This window comes from Triturus cristatus, chromosome 5_1 (assembly GCF_964204655.1).
Source record: "Triturus cristatus chromosome 5_1, aTriCri1.1, whole genome shotgun sequence".
Classification (NCBI taxonomy): domain Eukaryota; kingdom Metazoa; phylum Chordata; class Amphibia; order Caudata; family Salamandridae; genus Triturus; species Triturus cristatus.
Window position 1 is genome coordinate 545,270,103 of NC_140587.1, and position 17,766 is coordinate 545,287,868.

Genomic DNA, 17,766 nt, shown 5'->3' on the forward strand with positions numbered 1-17,766 from the left:
CTCGAGCCCCGGCAACCTCCCGTGACACCACAGGGCCCCCGCGGGATTTGCAGCGAGACAGAGGCACCGTAGTCCGAAGGAGGGAACCCCGAAGGGCCGCACCCCAACGGCACCACATCTTCAGAACCTGGAGCCAAACCTGTCGGCGCCGGAGCCGCCGGCGACGCCGCGGAAGCCCCTACACACAGCAGATGTCCCAGGAACAAGAGGAGAAGAAGGCCGCCGCATAGGCCTCCTTCTGGGCTCTGGTTGCCCCTGTGCCGGGGAACGGCGGATAGGGTGGCGACGCGCGGGACCGCACCACCCGCAGAGAACCCGTGCCCCCAACAGGCCGGGGACCGGGCCTCAGGGACAAATTGCGACACTTCCAAACAGGTGAACGACGCCCTTGGAGAGGGACGATGTCGGAGACGGAAGCGGCGGTTCTTAAAGCCTTCCGCGGGGGAGGAACACAACGCGACGCCGATCTGGACATGTGGGCCGAAAGGAGTTTCATCCAGCGCTCCCGCCGGGACATCGGCTTCATTTGCTGACAAGCCTCGCAGTCCGTGGAGTTGTGGTGCTCCCCCAAACACCACATACAGATGGGGTGAGGATCTGGCGCGCGCAAGACAAGCATGTCTTGAAGCCCGAAGGCATTCGCACACTGTTCGGATCTGCGTTGCACGCGGCAATGAAGGAAACTGACATCAGCACGCTGGGGTGGGGCTTATGTGATCTCGCTGACATCACGCCCGCAGAGGACGTCAGGGCGGAGTCGCGAGGTACCACCCCCCAGCGCGCAGAGATGCTGGGCAAGAAAGTTTTCCGGGTCCAGTCTCAGGCCTGGGGATAATTCTATGTTAAGGAATCTGCGGCTAGTATCAGATACTATGAAATTATTATGATACGGCCCACCGGCAACGGGTGGTAGTGTTACCTTCGTAATTGAGGCACACAAGGCATTCAGAACAGAGGTGTTCTATTCTTGGGTCAAATTCCTGCCTGCAGATGCGCACACACATTTATTTCATACTTACATTGAAGATGACACACCTGAAGAATATTTTCCATACATGGACGTAGAAGTCCTGTTAACATACCAAGAGAATATTCATTGGTTTAAAAGCACCCTCCCCCACACGACAACAAATGTGAGAGACTGTTCGCACAGCAGAGAAGGAGTGACCTAGCTGGTCCTAGCTGCTTACACACCACATCCAGAGATTGATACATTGCAAGCAGCGGAATTAATTACACTTTACACAGTCATAGTAAAACTATACAGAAACCTTACACAATTTGTAATGCGAACACTTACAATTCAACCTGCGAGGTTTACTCAAGCTAGTCAAACTCAAATGACTATGACAAATATCAGCCCACAAACGCTGAACGCTATTATGGGAAGGATGCCCACCAAACGGGAGCAGATGCAGTTCTGGATAGCACAGAAAACGGCACAGCTTGAAGCAGTATTTCCCCATACGGGCCCGCAGGACAAACACAGACTACTTAAAATTTGTTTGCCAATGGGACTAGCTCTCCCGATAGAAGATTGTACCACTTGGGGTACAGTTTTCGCTGCTGTTCATACCAGAACTCATTGTACACCCTCAATTACAGTTATACCAGATGTATTGAACCAAATACAGAATGACTTCGGGGCAGGTTCTGCCCTGGACTTGGGGATGAAACTGATGGGCAATTTTGCCCAGGTATCAGCAATTATGTTAGGTAACATAAAAGGGGAGGCAGCAGTGGTGGCTATACGCCAGTGCATAAGGGATTTCACTTCTGCACAACAACAGTGAGAACTACCCAAGATTATCGAAGAAACCTATGCTTCGCTAGCTAGAGATTACTTGGGAGCTTGACTTGGGAAACCACAAGTGACGGGTAATCCTGAAAAGGATAACTCGAAGCAAGCACCAGATTCTTCTAAAAAGAAATGGGATAACAAACAATCAAAAAATAATAAGCAGAATGCATCACAATCACGCGGTGACTCTCCTCAACATGAGCCCTCTGAAAAAGGTACAATCTTAGGAACCGTAGTAGGTATCAGGATACTGATATACGTTCCTCTAGTTCCTTTCAGAGTTCATCAAAACACTCAGAGAGGGAAGGACGGTCAGAACACAGATCAAAGAGCGAGTTAAGCCGACAAGGGAGACCCATCGCTCTTCAGACTACATTATCAAACAAGAAGATAAACCCAAAATTAAACCTCAATTTAAAAAGAAGAAGGTAGCTGGCCTTAACATAAGAAATGCCTAGGCTACTGAGGACTCTGCTACTGAACGGGGAATGCGCTATGACGATGCTAGACAGCTCAGTGCAGCAGAAGTAACAATAGCTCGCCAGAACCCGATAGCATTTCTGGTGACAGCAGCGCTGAATGAAAATATCACGGTGGAGATGCCGGATACAAGGGTAAGTGTCCCACATACTTTATACGAAATTACGCTCCAAATGGAGGGGGACATACCCAGGAAAGAGAAAGGTCTCTTTCGGGAGAACCCGACATATGGATATGACATCCTTTTGGCAGAGATTGTCCGCCTGAGTTCGTTATGAAGTGCCCTAGGATGGAAGATGTCATTTTACCAGCTTTCTCCGACCTGGTTCCAGAGTCACTTAACAATTCATATGCGCAGGAATGGGCGTTAGCACCAGCTCCCGCACTTTACCGCAATCATGTAGAGTGGGATGCTGAGTCACCTCACCATGAAATCCCATTAAAATGTACTCCTACTCCAGAGAGGCAGTACCCAATAAAACAAGATGCAAATAAACAAGTCAGGGAGATCTTAGATCAACTTGAGTACCAAGGTGTGATTGAAAACTGCACCTTTTCCGTGAATAATCTTTTGTTTCCCGTAATGAAGCCAGACAATTCATACCATCTAGTTTTAGTCTACAGGCATTTGAACACATGTGCACGAACTATTGTAGTACAAAATGCACAGAGTGCCACATTAATGAATAACACCGTGTGGAGAAAATCTAAAACACTAGATATCCCAAATTGATTATTCTGCCAAAATATAGCTCCTGGAAGCAGATATTTGACAGCATTCTCGGCCCTCGGCTCTCAATGCCAATTCTGTAGACTGCCCAAAGGGTATATGAACAGCCCCGGGTTGTTCTCAGCAAGAGTAACAAGAGTTACTTCAAAATTGTGATGAGGAGGAATTGTCCAACATAGATGACATTTACCTGACGGACGAGGACTTAATGGAACACTTGAACAGGGTGAACAACAGAATTCTGGGGTTCGCCAATTTGGGCTACAAATGTAACTTCAAAAAGTCAAAAATTGCCCACCTCAATGTCTTATTTTTGGGATATGAGCTATCAAGTGAAGGGAAAAGCCAGGCAGCTAATTTTTTAGAAAAATGTTCACTGCTCCAACCTTCAAAGACTATGAAAGGTTTACAATCCATTTTAGGATTCCTAAATTTTGGCAGAACATACATTTTGGATTATGCTGAAAGAGTTAAACCTTCCTAAGACCTAATAAGACCTGATTTTTCTGTCCAACATTGGACACAGGAACACACAGAAATTCTCCTTTCCATACAAGCTGACATGATGGCTTCCTAACACTTACATACACGTGTAAATACCACTAATTTGTTGATCTGTGTAGTCGCAGGTCAATCAGGGTAAACTAACCTCACCTTCAATGAAGGCGAAACGGTACCCATAGCATACAAATCACATTTGTACACAAACGCTGAAATGCGTTTTGCATCGATGGAAAAGATACTGACAGCAGTATAAACTGCTGTAGTGAGAGAAAGAGCACTAGCACATAATTGTCGTGACTCCAGTACCAACCTTAGAGGCTGTTACCAAAGCAAGCATTCCGAACGCAAAAGCACTGCATCCACGACGGATACAATGGGCCAATTCTCTCACTGCAACAGATGCAGATTACAGATATGATCCTACACTGAAAACACAAACATTTCTGCAGTACGAAAAAGAATATCCTCTCACGAATAAAATTCTGCCTCTCGATCAGTATGAACACATAATTTATACTGACGTATCTGCCCAGCCTGCCATAGGAAGTAAACAGCAATACAGCGCAGCATGTGCGATTGTAAAGGGACGTATGTGAGACTGCAAGTTCCGTCCTAGCAATACGCAGATGCAGTCTCTAGGAGATTGCATGGCTGGCAGAACTTAAAGCCCTGATACTGGCAATAAGAAATATGGATCGGAAATTCCCCACACTTATTGTGTGTGATTCATTTTATTGTGTCCAGTCATACAATGAATATCTTCACTATTGGGACCAGAATGGGTTTAGAGATTCCAAAGGTTGCACAATAAAGCATAAGCTGCTTTGGGAGCAGGCGCAAAGGCTGAAAGAATGCTTGCCGCGGGATCATGTAAATGTTGGTTGGACCATCTTCCATCTGGTCATCAGCCTAGTGTCCTTCTGACCGAGCCCGCTCCCCTTCAGCTGTGCGAACGGTTTGCAAGTTGGTATCACATTTGACAAGGATTTATCTTTTGCACCCCAAATAGCTAAAGTATCCTCAGCTTATTTTCGTTACTGTAGGGTCTTATAAAGATTTTTTCTCTTTTCTCCACCTCAACATCACCTGTCATTCAAGCCACAGCTGTCTCTCACTTCAACTATGGCAATGCTCTTTACTTAGACTCTATGGTTTCTCGAACCATCATTTGCAAATTATTCAAAACACTGCCACCCGTCTCATTTGGGGCCTTCTCCCTAGAGTCTCAACTTAGCACCACCATCCTCAACTTCATTGGTTCTCGATATCGAAAAGTAATGGCTCTAAAAAGGATCTGCAATAGCAATAAAGCATTCTCTAAAGGAGCCCAAAATTTGCAGTAACCTCTTCTCCCTCTACCAGTCAAATTGCATCCGGCACAGAACCGTGGGGCCTGAGCAAACACACTGCCCAAATTGACATCCAAGAAAGGAAATTCTGGAAAACCCTCCTTATGCTTCTGGCAGGATTAACCAGAATTGCTCTAGAATATGACATCATTGTCCATTCTCAACAGATACCAAATGTTGCATATCAAATACTGTCTAAAGAGACTGAAAAACAACAAGAGCAACCTTGCATGAAGGAAACACTTCACCATGCAGACTTCATCCAAGTACACCATGCCCTGGGAGAAGGAAGCAAAACGACTTAAGCTCGTCCGGGCACCCGGCAACCTATGCCTGGGTCTCTTCACGAAAAAAGGAATTTAACACAAATACACTGAAAACCTTCCTAAAACTCCACCTTTGAAGACAAGAACAAATCGATATCGCCGGTCTGTTTGTGCTTTCTCAACATCCCCACCTTACCCTATGACTCTGACCAACCTTGGTGAGAGGAGACTGCTCAACATGAAAATAAATGGCGCCCTCTCGCTAATGCCTATTGATCAAGAAAAGGAACTTTGTAGTCTCTGATGAATAGCCATTAGTCCAAATAGAAGTGTTATCCTGTTTCCTGCTGAAAAGCCCTCACTACAAATCAATCTGAGGAAGTATATTGTGTCTGGAAAGCAGCTAGAGATTGTCGAACACTTTTCATCTACTCAGCGATCTGTTTGAGGCAATAAGACTCATGGGCAGGTCCCTGGTCACTGGGACAGAAGACATCAAGAACTGTAGACAATCTCAAACACCAAAGAGGTCACTATATGAGCATGAAATTGAAATAGCATGACTTTTTGACTAATTGTTAAATTAACATCTTTAAAGCCATCTTTGCTTTCCTCTATCTTTCTTTTTAGGAACCCATACGTACTTTACAATTAACACTGTATCCTTACCATTCTTTTTTACTTTTCCCTTACTATAAATATGCTTTATGTGTGAAAGGTGTAACATTGTGTGAGCTTGTAGGTGTTCCGGGGCTCGTGTCATTTCTGAGCTTGTAGAAAGCTAGGAGGTCACTGGGACAAAGGAGACGGGAGCTGGAAGGAGGTGGACATGCGGCTCTTGTTGCTCTGTAATTGAGGTTCAAGTCATTATTAAAGCTAAGCTTTCAACACTACCTGCGTGTTTTCATCATTGCAATAATGGCGAAAAGTGACTTGACCCTCCATGAAACCACATTTAAGGCCACCCAACTATAGGATTCAATATCGTGTGGTGAAGAGCGAAGACCGAAGCTGTATTTTCGCAAGTACAGTGTTTGTGAGGACTAGTTGGAGCATATGCGGAGTTCCCATCTCCTTGTATACTTGACTGTCGTATTTTGCAACATTATTAGTAGTTTTTACCGGTGTGTCCGTGTGGACCGTTACTGCCGTGAGGAAGTTGCGCGAGGATGAAGCATGTGAAACGTCATTGTCCCGTCAATTGGCACGTCAGATGGTCGAGGTGGAGTTACGTGGTACGCCTGGGAGCAGTGGCACCTGCTTTGTCACTAAGAGTATCGCGGATAGATGCTCTACGGTGTGATGCATCCAGCACACGTTTGTTCACGCAGCAGCGGCCATCTGGGATCGGGCCCATATTTCTTGGACATCGCAGCGTCAACTCACAGCAGTTGGAAGGCGTTGACAGCTTTCTCCACTGGCTCTTATACAGCGTCACGTCGATTCAGAGCAGGAGGAAGGAGTCAATGACTTTCAGCACAAGCTGTCTGCAGAGTTGCGGGAACACGCAAACCATGCTTGTTGCTTCAGGAGAGTAATTTTGAGCAGGTACCTGTCACAAATACACCGGAACAGAGTAGCAGATCAGGTTTCAGGTACTGGTCATGTTACATAATTGTATGCGTATCAGAAGGCAGGAAGGGTGTTAAGCACCTTTTATACATGGTGATAAGCACACCAACTTTGTTTGCAGAGCATATCCTTCACCGGGCATGGATGTCTAGTTGGTAGCTTTTCATGTGCTTCCGCTAAGGGGGTCTTTAGTAGTGTTTAGTTCTGCAATTCTTAATTTTGTGAATGTATAGCAGGACAATGGTGACAATGAACCTCCCTGCTCGGCAACCGTTTTATGGTGAAAGATGGGGATTAGTGAGGATATGGTCAAAATTCTTAAGGGAAGGATTTCCCGTAACAGCGACCAGGTCAGGCTCAAAAAAGAAGAGAAAAGTATGAAAGTGAAAAGCGTGAGCAAACAAAACCAGGAAGAGAGATTTTCTGATTTTAAACATCTAGCCCAAGATAAGAGGTGTTCTGCACTTGGCCAGAAATGTGCAAAATGTAGGATTACAGGACATTTTGCATGTGTGTGTCGCAAGTCGAGGTCAGTAATGTGTGTGGTTGATGAGCACAACCAAGAGGAGGAAAGGTCAGGATCTGATGTTGAAGATTTCCAAGTCCTGTGCTTACATGAGGAGATGAGTGGGGCTGATGGCAGACAAAGGAAGAAACCTGTTTGTAAAGTGATTGGTGGTGTGCTAGTGGCCCTAATGGCGGATTCAGGTTCGCCCTACACCCTCATCAACAAAGACAGATGGTTGGATTTATTTTGTGGGAAGATTGGGGCAGATTTAGAGAAGCCAGATGTTCATCCAGTGAGTTACACTGGTGAGGCTATTGATTTACTAGGGTATCCTAAACTGTTGTTCGTGTTTAAAGGAAGGCAAGCTGAATTCAAACTCTATGTGTCTGTTTCTGGACCTTGTTTTTTGGGATGGTGGGATCAAGAGGAGCTGGGTATCCTACTTGATCCCAATAGTCCAGATCCGGTTTTAAGTATAGATAAGGGAAGGGAAGAAGGAAGCAGTGAGTTTGTGGTGAAGTTTCCCCAAGATTTTCACTGGTTTTGTGGGGGAACTTAAAGGGTTTTCTCACGAAATAACTTTGAAAGAAGGCGCTTGCCCTTGCATCCACAAATGAAAGAACATCCCCTTGAGTGTCAAAGTTGAAGTGATCAGTGAAATCAATAAGTTGGTAGGCTGGGATAGAGCTAGACGATGAGGATTGGCAAGCAGCAGTGTCCTCCCCTAAAGTGGTGGCTATCCAGGCACGCTTGCGACTGGTTCAGCTTAAGATCCTTCATAGGATCTACATAACGGGACCCAGATTAGTGCACATGGGGTGGTCTGATACAGGGGATTGCAAAAGGCGATGCGGCCTTACCGGAACGTTTATGCACATTTTCTGGGAATGCACACATATCAGCTCTTATTGGCGCAAAGTGCACGACTCGATCAACGAGGTGTTACATGTCTCCCTCTGTCCCGAGGCGAGACGATTCCTCCTAAATGTCTGGGAGCCCACGGATTTAAACACTTCTTAGACACAATGGGCCACTTTAGGGTTCATGTTGGCAAAAAGAAACATCGCTCAACTCTGGGGGGCAGCACATTCACCCACATTAGAAGCCTGAGAAAGAAACCTTGATTGGTGCATGTTCAGAGAAAAGACAGTATATTTGGCAAGGGTGTGCCCTAAGAAGTGGTCACATATCTGGAACCCATGGAATATTTATAGAGGAGAGATATGTACACCACCTCGGAATGTAGAGCATGGTGACCCTATTTCTCCGTGATGTTCCTCTCATATGTACTGTCTGTATATCCTTCCATTTGTGCGTATTGTGAAGTGTCAACTACCTGGTCCTCTGTAATGTACCATTCACCGATGTTTGTTTAATAAAAAGATTTGTTAAAAAAAAAAAAGTTGGTAGGCAGTGGGATTATTGAGCAAGTAGAAGGCGAACGGCCACATCCGTTTGTGTGTGGACTTAAGGGAACTTAATAAAAACATTTACGTAGATGTGTTCCCTCTTTCCAGGATTGCGAAGTTGCTGTCAGTCACTAGGAGTATGGAGTGGTTTTCCACTATAGATTTGACTTCTGCATACCATCAGGTTCCCCTGCATAAGAGCAGCAAACATCTTACTGTTTTTATCACACAGATTGAGATGTCCCAGTTTAAACGGGTCCCTTTTGGATTGGCATTGGCTGCTGCCATGTTCCAATGCCTAATGTTTGAGGATATGAGGAATGTAATTTTTTTTTGAAAGATGACATTTTAGTCATGGGCAGGAATAGAGAGGAGCATAATAGATTTCTGTTGGAGGTACTAAGAACGTTGGAATTTTATGGATTGACAGTAGAAGAGTCCATGTGGAAGTTTGCAAGGAGGACCGTAACATACTTAGGGCATGAGATCAGTTCACGAGTGATAAGTCCTAGGTCAGACTTCGTGGAAGCTTTCAATAAAGTCCCGGTACCCCAGAGTAAGGATGAAGTAAAGTCTTTTTTAGGTTTAGCTGAATTCTATTCTAAATTGGTCTACAATTTCTCTGAGAAAATGCTTTGCATTCGGCAACTACTTAAGAAGGGGGTGCAAGTTTGTATGGACTGATGAGTGCCAGCTCAGCTTTGATAGCATTAAAAAGGATATTGTTCGGCACCAGCCCTTCAAGGTTTTGAACCGAAGCTCAAGAATTTCATTATCACGGACACAAGTGGTAGAGGATTGGGTGATGTGTTGTCCCAAGTGCAGGAGGATGGAACTGACAGCATGGTAGCATTTGCGCCCAGACCACTTACCTCAACGGAGGAAAGGTACTCAGTTATTGAGAGGGAGACTTTGGGGTTTGTGTGGGGCCTTAGACACTTCAGTTTGTGTGGGGTACCAGTGTCATATTGAGAACTGACCATAAACCTCTCACCAAAGTCCTCACCTCACAGGGTCTAAGTTATGTGTCCCCCAGAATCTCACGCATGTCCATGCAGCTGTTGGATTTTGTTTATGAAGCTAAGTATGTGCCCGGTGTACGTATCAGAATTGCAGATTTATTTTAGCAGATGTCCGCTACCACTGGAAGGTGAGGTAAAGAATGATTGGGATGAATGGTTTGTGGCAACAATTTTTGGAGAAGAATTGCATAGCATTACTCATGCAGAATGGGTCAAGGCTATTTCCCAGGATGATATCTTGGTTATTGTAAGTATGTTCAAGGAGGTTGGCCAGAGAAAGCTCACTTGTGAAAGGATTTTATTCCATTTTGGGAATTTAAGAACAAGTTATCCCTTTAGTAAGAGTTGTTGCTCAGAGGAGGCACGTTAATTCCACCGAAGGCATTACGGGACAAGGTGATTCATCTTTGCCATGAAGGACATCTGGGAATAGTGAAAACCAAGTGTAGAGTTAAACGTTCTTACTGGTGGCCTGGGGTGGAAAAAGAAATTGAGAGGGTTGTCAGAGAATGTGCGAAGTGTATTAACTCTGAAAAACTTTGTTCACTCTTAAACCACCTTTACAACCTATTGCAGTTCCAAGTATGCCTTGGGAGAGAGAGAGGGGATTGACATTTTTGGTCCTGTGACGGATGTTAATGGTTTTCAAAAATACATTCTGGTGATGATTGATCATTTCTCCAAATGGGCAGAAGTCAAAGCGGTCCAAAGGGCAGATTCGGAGTCATTGTTGTATGTCATGGGAGAGGTGTTTGGACGTGAGGGATTGCCGAAGGATATCATTTCAGACAATGGGGGACAGTTTGCGGCGGTTTCAAAGGTTTCATAAAGAAACCTGGAATTGTACATAGAACCACATCCCTTTATCATCCTGAAGGCAATGGAAGCATTGAGAGCTTTAACAGGGTTATAAATGAACTGTCAAACAGTAATGGAATAGTTTGGGAGGATGAGTTAAGGAAGACTGTAGGGGCCTACAGTTACCCAGTGTGAATCCACAATGCATAGCCCAATTAGAATTGATATGGGGAAGATCACCACATACTAAAGACAATATGGGTTGGTTAAATTGCAAGAAAGTTGTCTCACGGTCAGCAAGGAGGGTAAAGGAGTCCCTAGAATTGAATCAAGTGAAATATAAAACACGTATTACCACTTACATGGAGTGAAAAAAGTGAGCTTGCGTGTGGGAGATGTTGTGAAAGTAAAAAAAGGGAGATTGACTTGCAAGGGGGAAATTAAATATTCTACTTCTCTTAAGGTAGTTAAGATTTTATGTAATTCTGCGCTGCTTAGTGATGGTAAGGTATGGCAAGCTAAAAGAATTGCATTATTCAAGGGGAGTGCTAAAGCTGGTTCAGAAGGAGATAGTTCTGGTTTGGGCCCCGGGGTATGTATACATCTGAGAAAATATGATTGGGTTGAAGATGTAATTCCTTCTGAAGTAGTGACTGAGGGTTTCACACCTGTACAGGCGCCAGTGTCGCTAGAATCTACAGAGAGTGTTTACCCCATCCCTGTGCAGCAAGAGCCGGGTGCAAATGAAGCTGGTTGTGTGGGTCCGGGTTGAGGAGGGTCCAAGAATGGGATGGACACAGGAGAGATATATTACACATATATGTAATTAGGTGCTTATGAGTTATTTACGAAGGGTTTAATCTCTTTAGAAGTTTATCAGAGGGTTTTAAACTCAACACTGCTATTTGTTTAGCACAATTTTATGTTACACATTGTTCAGTATTATTTGTATGAAAGGGGAAGGGTTATATTGTGTAAGCTTGTAGGTGTTCTGGGGTTTGTGTCTTCTCCGAGCTTGTAGAAGCTAGGAGGTCACTGGGACAGAGGAGACGGGAGCTGGAAGGAGGTAGACGCGCATCTCTGTTCTTGCGCTGTAATTGAGGTTCAAGTCGTTATTAAAGCTAAGCTTTCAACACTACCTGCGTGGATTCATCATTTCAATAAAAGGCAGATATACAGAAAGCACTTTAATAAATCAAATATACCAGCCAAAGAACAGTTTGCATTCTGCCTTTTTCATTCTTTTGAACAATCCTGACATCTGGAGGGCTCGCCAACGAGGCCACTCGCCGTCTCCGCATGCTGCCATTTTCTATAACAAACTGAAACCATAGTGCCACTGTATGTCCCATTGTAATAGATTAAGGAAATTTTTAAAATCTGGCTTTTTTATTAAATTATCTCTTGCTCCATAACCATCTAATCTTCTCATTTCGCTGACCAGTGCAATGAGACAGAGGTTTCTTGTCTCCCGGGCACTACATTCTCTCACATGAAAGGAGTAAGACAGCATAAAGTCTTCTCCTTCTAAGACTGCACCTCCGCTGCGATAGGCTACATTTTCACAACTGCATTTATGATAGCAAGGCATTTTTATGACCAAGTTTCGTCATCCTCTTTTTCCTCCAGGCCAGACCATTAAGGTTTGACTTCTTGTATTGTCCTTCATGACATTTCTGGTTCTCGCAATGGCCCATGTGCTTTTGGAGGTACTTTTTAAAAAAAATCTTTGTTTGCTTGCAGTCATTGTTGGTTTCTCAAAACCATTGAGACAGCCAATAGATCTTGCAGAGGCGAGACCCACTGGCTTGGCCAATGTTTGTTCTCTAATACAAAAACCTCTCCCTATACATCCTTACATTACTGTATCAGCCCAGGTTGTTTCAGTCATCACATCTTATCAGTCCCACCTGGCGTTAGAAAATACAGGTGTAGTAACCAGTTTCATAAAAACGATTTCACAGGAATGGGGTGCGAACACCCACAAAAGAAAAACGTCATAGAAGAAAACTTCAGGTAACATACATACCAAGAACTGCTCTTGCCAAATTGCCAACGTAAACCAATCTTCCATCTTCTCGACTGACAGACGACGAGGATGTGGTGAAGTTTCTCGAATATTTCACACAAGAAACTGATAACTGCAAGATAAGATCAACATTATGATTAAAAACACTTCTCAACTCTAATGAAGTATTGCTCTTCTGTTTAAGAAACCTCAACCACGAACTGCGCACAGTTCATCTAGAAATTGTTTCTAGAGCTTCTATTTAACCGAGTAACTGTAATCTCCTAGCTCTAGTGCTGCGTGATTATAGACTTACTCCAGTTTTACATTAGCTAGCGATGGGTCCAGAAACTGCATTAATGGCAGTGCTGGTTTACCATTTCCAAACAAAAAGGAAGGGGGGAAATTATAAAAAATGTAAAAAGAATCTGACCTTACATATATTTGGGCATGTAGATGAAGGCCACAACAGACCGAGACAAGCTAATGATACATGAAGCACACTGACACTGTCCTGAATATAGCACTCGTACTGCACACACAGAGCATAGTTCCCTATTAGACACATACCAGGCGAACCCGGAGCTGATGCCATGAAAATGCTGGCAATTAATAATTATGTGCTGGACAGTGGTATTTTTGATTATATGAGGACCACTTCTTGAGTTCAAACTTTGCCGCTGTATTGCTATCTTGGCACTAAAGAAATAGAGAAACCTGAAAAATAGGGCTACCTGCTTCTGCTAATCGAAGTTTAGTGTTGGAAACATGTGGTCATCTAAAGCATAAAGGTCATCCATCATTTTTATGGACATGGGACAAGCATCCGAAATCTTGATGTGAGTGACAGAAAATGGGAGGCTAAGTGTATTGAATGAACGGCTTAGGGACCTTATAACTGTTTAGCCATGCAACACTTGATGTTGTTTCACCAAGGATATTGTGCTGGATAACTAAACACTTATAAGGTCCCAAAGGCGAGACCTATTGGCTATGCCAATGCTTGCTCCCATTGTGTGCTGGTATCTTTTTTCGAGCTTTACAGTCCTGGGCGCCCCCTAATAAGGCTGACAAGCCATCGCTTTGTGACTTTATTAAACATGAATTACTGGTTAGCTATTTTTCGAGCTGAGCAGAAGTATCCACGTTCTACTACAAATAAAGTTTCACTGCGGAGAGACAGGGGAATGAATGGTTTGTGTGGAGTTTCAGGAACTTACCACAGTTCTAAACATTTCACTGCAAAACCGCAAACTTCCTCCGAAGTCAGAGCTCGCCAGTGGATTAGCAGCACCGCGCGTTCCTACACACTTCCCCCCCCCCTTAAAAGCACATACCTCCTAACGTTACCGTAAACGAAGCCTGTTTATAGGTTGTACGTATCCATAATTCACGTTCGCAACATTCAATAATTAATATTTTAATAACAGGGGAAGCGAAGGGCATCCTGTGTCAGTGGAAGCGGCAGTTCCCGTCGGCCACCACCAGAGGCCGCCTTGGTGCAGGCGAGCCCTGGGATAAAAATCCGTCTGAGCCCGGGCAAGCGTCCTTCAGTGGCACACATGCACAATTGGGAATTGGAGACGACTTGCAAGCATTTGTTCCCATAATAGCCTCCACCGGCTGAGCAGAGTTTCCTTCCTGCTGGCTCCGGCCTGGGAATTGAACCAACCTGTGCATAGCAGAGGCGTAAATATATGTAACTAGTGTGCGTGGGAGGCAATAAGCCAAGCGCTTCGGCTGCTGGAGGAGGACGTGCAGCCGGGCCCCCAAAATCCTGGGTGGGAGACATGTGCCAGCAGCCGGCCATGTTTTTGTCGGTATTCTGAGGCAGTTAGCCGAGGACACCGGAAAATTAGGCTTCCCGTGCGAACAGGGTCGACTGGAAGTGCAGAAACCGTCGCTGTTTTCAGAAGATTATTGCTTCCAGTTTACATCGGACTGACTAACCAGTCGTAAATCTGTGTTTTTCAGTCCGATCGCACATAGTGCTGGCCTTAACCTTGAAAAATATGTCAACAGCCCCTGAACATCACCCCCCACAGGCGCCCACCCCGGAGCGGTAAGTCTGCAGTTTTGGGGCAGGGTGCGCATAGCGTGACAGCTGTTTGACCATTAAATTTAAGCCGCGTTGCTAATTCTTCGGCAATAATTGGATTTATGTGGATAGGACATAGAGAGAGAGAGAGCACGAGGCAGAGTCAGGGTGGGAATGTAAAAAAAACCAAAAAAAACGCGGCCCGCGCTGTGTTTATTTAATGACGCGCCGGAGTAAGCTGATTCCAAGTGGGGGAGGTGTGCTGTGTCTGTCTGCTGGAAAACACACAGCGTTTCCCTTGCGGGAGGGAGCAGGGCACCATCTGGTTGCAAGTTAATTACAAACAGATGGTATCAAAGCTCGCTCCCGCAAGGGAATCGCCAAACGTGCATGCTTTGCCATTGAAAGCAATGCAAAGCGTGCACGTTTTTGGCCCAAAAAGTGAATCGATTCCTAAAGGTCTCCTCCTATGCAGCGCATGCGCATTGCGTAGGCGAGACCTAAAAAATAAATGGAGTATAGCATATGGTACAATCAATCTACCTAGATTAATTAAATAATTACAATATTATTTGATGCTGTGAAAAAGGCAGCAAAGGAATATAAGGGTTTTTACTGACTTCAGCCGAATTGAGTAATATATTTAACCATTACAAAAATATTTATAAAATAACACACCAATATATATTTACAGTGCAAAACCAGTGATTCGTACGTTTAGGAAGGAAAAAACAGTGACATTTTTTACCCCAGTGAAGTGACCATAACCAGCGCTCATTAGAACATATAGTGATTTTTAAAATTTCAAATAACAGGTTACTGGAGATAAAGGATGTCTTTTCTGATTCTGGTTCACTATTCCAGACCAAGGACCAGATTCTTCTCTGGTGCTTTTAAGACTATCCTTAATGGTTGCTGATGACATCTCGACCCCTCTGAGGATATGAGGGTCTCTTCAGGACAGGGATTTCCTGGGGGCTGCAAAGCATTGATTGAAATTAGTAGGGTCTAGTGGGTGGTGTATGCATATGTTCTTGGCATGTAGAGCTGCAGAATTATATACTTGTGCATTAATCGCCATCTGGTGTTGGGCTCGGATGTTTGCACTTTGTTTTTGTATTGGAAGAAGTTCTTTTTAGTCACTAGATAGGTGACTCCTCCTTAGGACGATAGTGAGCATGGGCATCAACTCCATCCTCACGTTGTTTTTCGCCATAAAGGGTGATGATGGAGTTTGTGAGAAACAGAAAGAGATGTCCATGTGTGATGTATTTAAGTAAGATAGCACTGCAACAGATAAAGGTACAGATAAAGGTACCCGGGGAGGCGGGTGGGCTTATATAATTCTGCAGCTCTACATGCCAAGAACAGATGCATACTGGTAAGTAGCATTTTCCATTCGAGGCATATAAGCTGCATTATATACTTGTGCACAGACTGTACAACAGTACTCTCCCTAGCGGTGGCCACCTGTATCTGTTGCAGTGGTTTGAAAAAGTGTCTTTAGTACAGCCTGGCCCACACTAGCCTGTTTTGCCTGCACATCTACACAATAGTGTTTTGTGAAAGTGTGCTGTGTATACCATGTTGCTGCTTTACAAATGTCATCTATAGCAATGTTCCCTAAGAATGCCATAGAAGCCCCTAGTTTGCATGTTGAATGCGCTCTAGGGGGAATGGATAATGTACACTTTGCTTTTTGGTAGCATATCTGGATACATTTAACGATCCACCTGGCAATTCCAGCTTTTGATATAGGGTTACCTTTATGTGGTGGTGAGAAAGCTAAAAAAGTTGTTTAGGTTTTGTGAAAGTGTTTGTCCTTTCAATGTAGAAAAGGATAGCTCTTTTGACGTCAAGCATATGAAGAGCACGTTCTGCTACTGAGTCTGGTTGAGGAAAAAAGACTGGTAGTTCAACAGACTGGATACGGTGGAAAGCAGAAATGACTTTTGGTAAGAATTTAGGGTGTGTCCTAAGAACCACTTTGTTGGGATGTATTTGTAAAAATGGTTCTTGTATGGTTAATGCCTGGAGTTCACCAACTCTTCTGAGAGATGTGACCGCCACAAGGAAAGCTACTTTCCAGGTGAGAAATTGTAGCTCATATTTATGTAAAGGTTCAAAGGGGGGGGACCCATGAGCCTGGTAAGGACAATGTTTAGATTCCACACTGGAGAGGGTGGAACTCTGGTAGGAATTATTCTTTTAAGGCCTTGCATGAACGCTTTAATGGCAGGTACCCTAAACAATGACAAGTGTTGTCTACTCTGTAGGTAAGCAGCTATGGCAGCAAGATGTATTTGTACAGCTGTGAATGCTAGATTACATTTTTGTAGATGCAGGAGGTAACAAATAATGTTTTGAATTGAAGCATCTAGTGGATTGATTGTGTTGTTATTGAAGTAGATCACGCATCTCTTCCATTTAGCTGCATAGCATGCTCTAGTGGTAGGACGTCTAGCCTCTTTAATGACGTTCATACAGTCTGGTGGGAGATTGAGGTAACCAAACTTTAAGACTTGAGGAGCCAGATCGCTAGGTTCAGTTGAGTTGGATCTGGATGCCTGATCTCTCCATGGTTCTGCGTGAGAAGCTTTGGGGAAAGGTGCAACTTTTTTTCTTTTTTTTTTATAACTCTTTTTTTTATTAAAAACAAATCGGCAAAAAAATAATAATAAAAAAAAAACACATCGGCAAATAATACAATACAGAGGATCGGACAAATTATACATCACAACACAGATGAGAAAAAGGATATTCACATATTACAAAAGAGAGGAACATCACGGGAAGTGGGGTCATCTTGATCGACGTTACGAGGTAGTGCACAGATCTCTACTCTGTAGCTGTTCCACAGGCCCCAGATATGTGACCGCTTCCTGGGGCACCCCCTTGCAAGAAATACCAATTTTTCCCTAAACATGCACCAATCAAGGTTTCTTTCCCATGCTTCTAAGCTAGGCGGATGTGCAGCCCCCCCCCCCCACACCATTGAGCGATATTTCTTTTGGCCAACATAAACCCCAGAGTGGCCCACTGCATCTGCGAAGTGTTCTAATCTGTGGGCTCCCATATATTTAGCAGGCACCTCCTTGCCTCCGGGCGGAGGGAGATACGTAATACCTTGCTGATTGTGTAATGCCCTTGGAGCCAGTAAGTTGTGATATGTGTACACTCCCAAATAACGTGTATGAATGTGCCGGTAAGACCACATTGCAGTTTGCATCCTCCTGTGTCAGCCCTCCCCATGCTCACCAATCGGGGCCCGATATATAAAT

At 44.2% G+C, this 17,766-nt stretch overlaps 1 protein-coding gene across 1 annotated transcript in view; it reads right to left on the minus strand.

The window, feature by feature from the left end:
* Positions 1-17,766, minus strand: part of TMEM70 (transmembrane protein 70) — a 64,911-nt gene that overhangs the window by 18,118 nt on the left and 29,027 nt on the right. Inside the window, exon 2 of the mRNA XM_085605420.1 lies at positions 12,469-12,580. Coding sequence (XP_085461546.1) covers positions 12,469-12,580 — 112 coding nt within the window. The remainder of the gene's footprint in view (positions 1-12,468; positions 12,581-17,766) is intronic.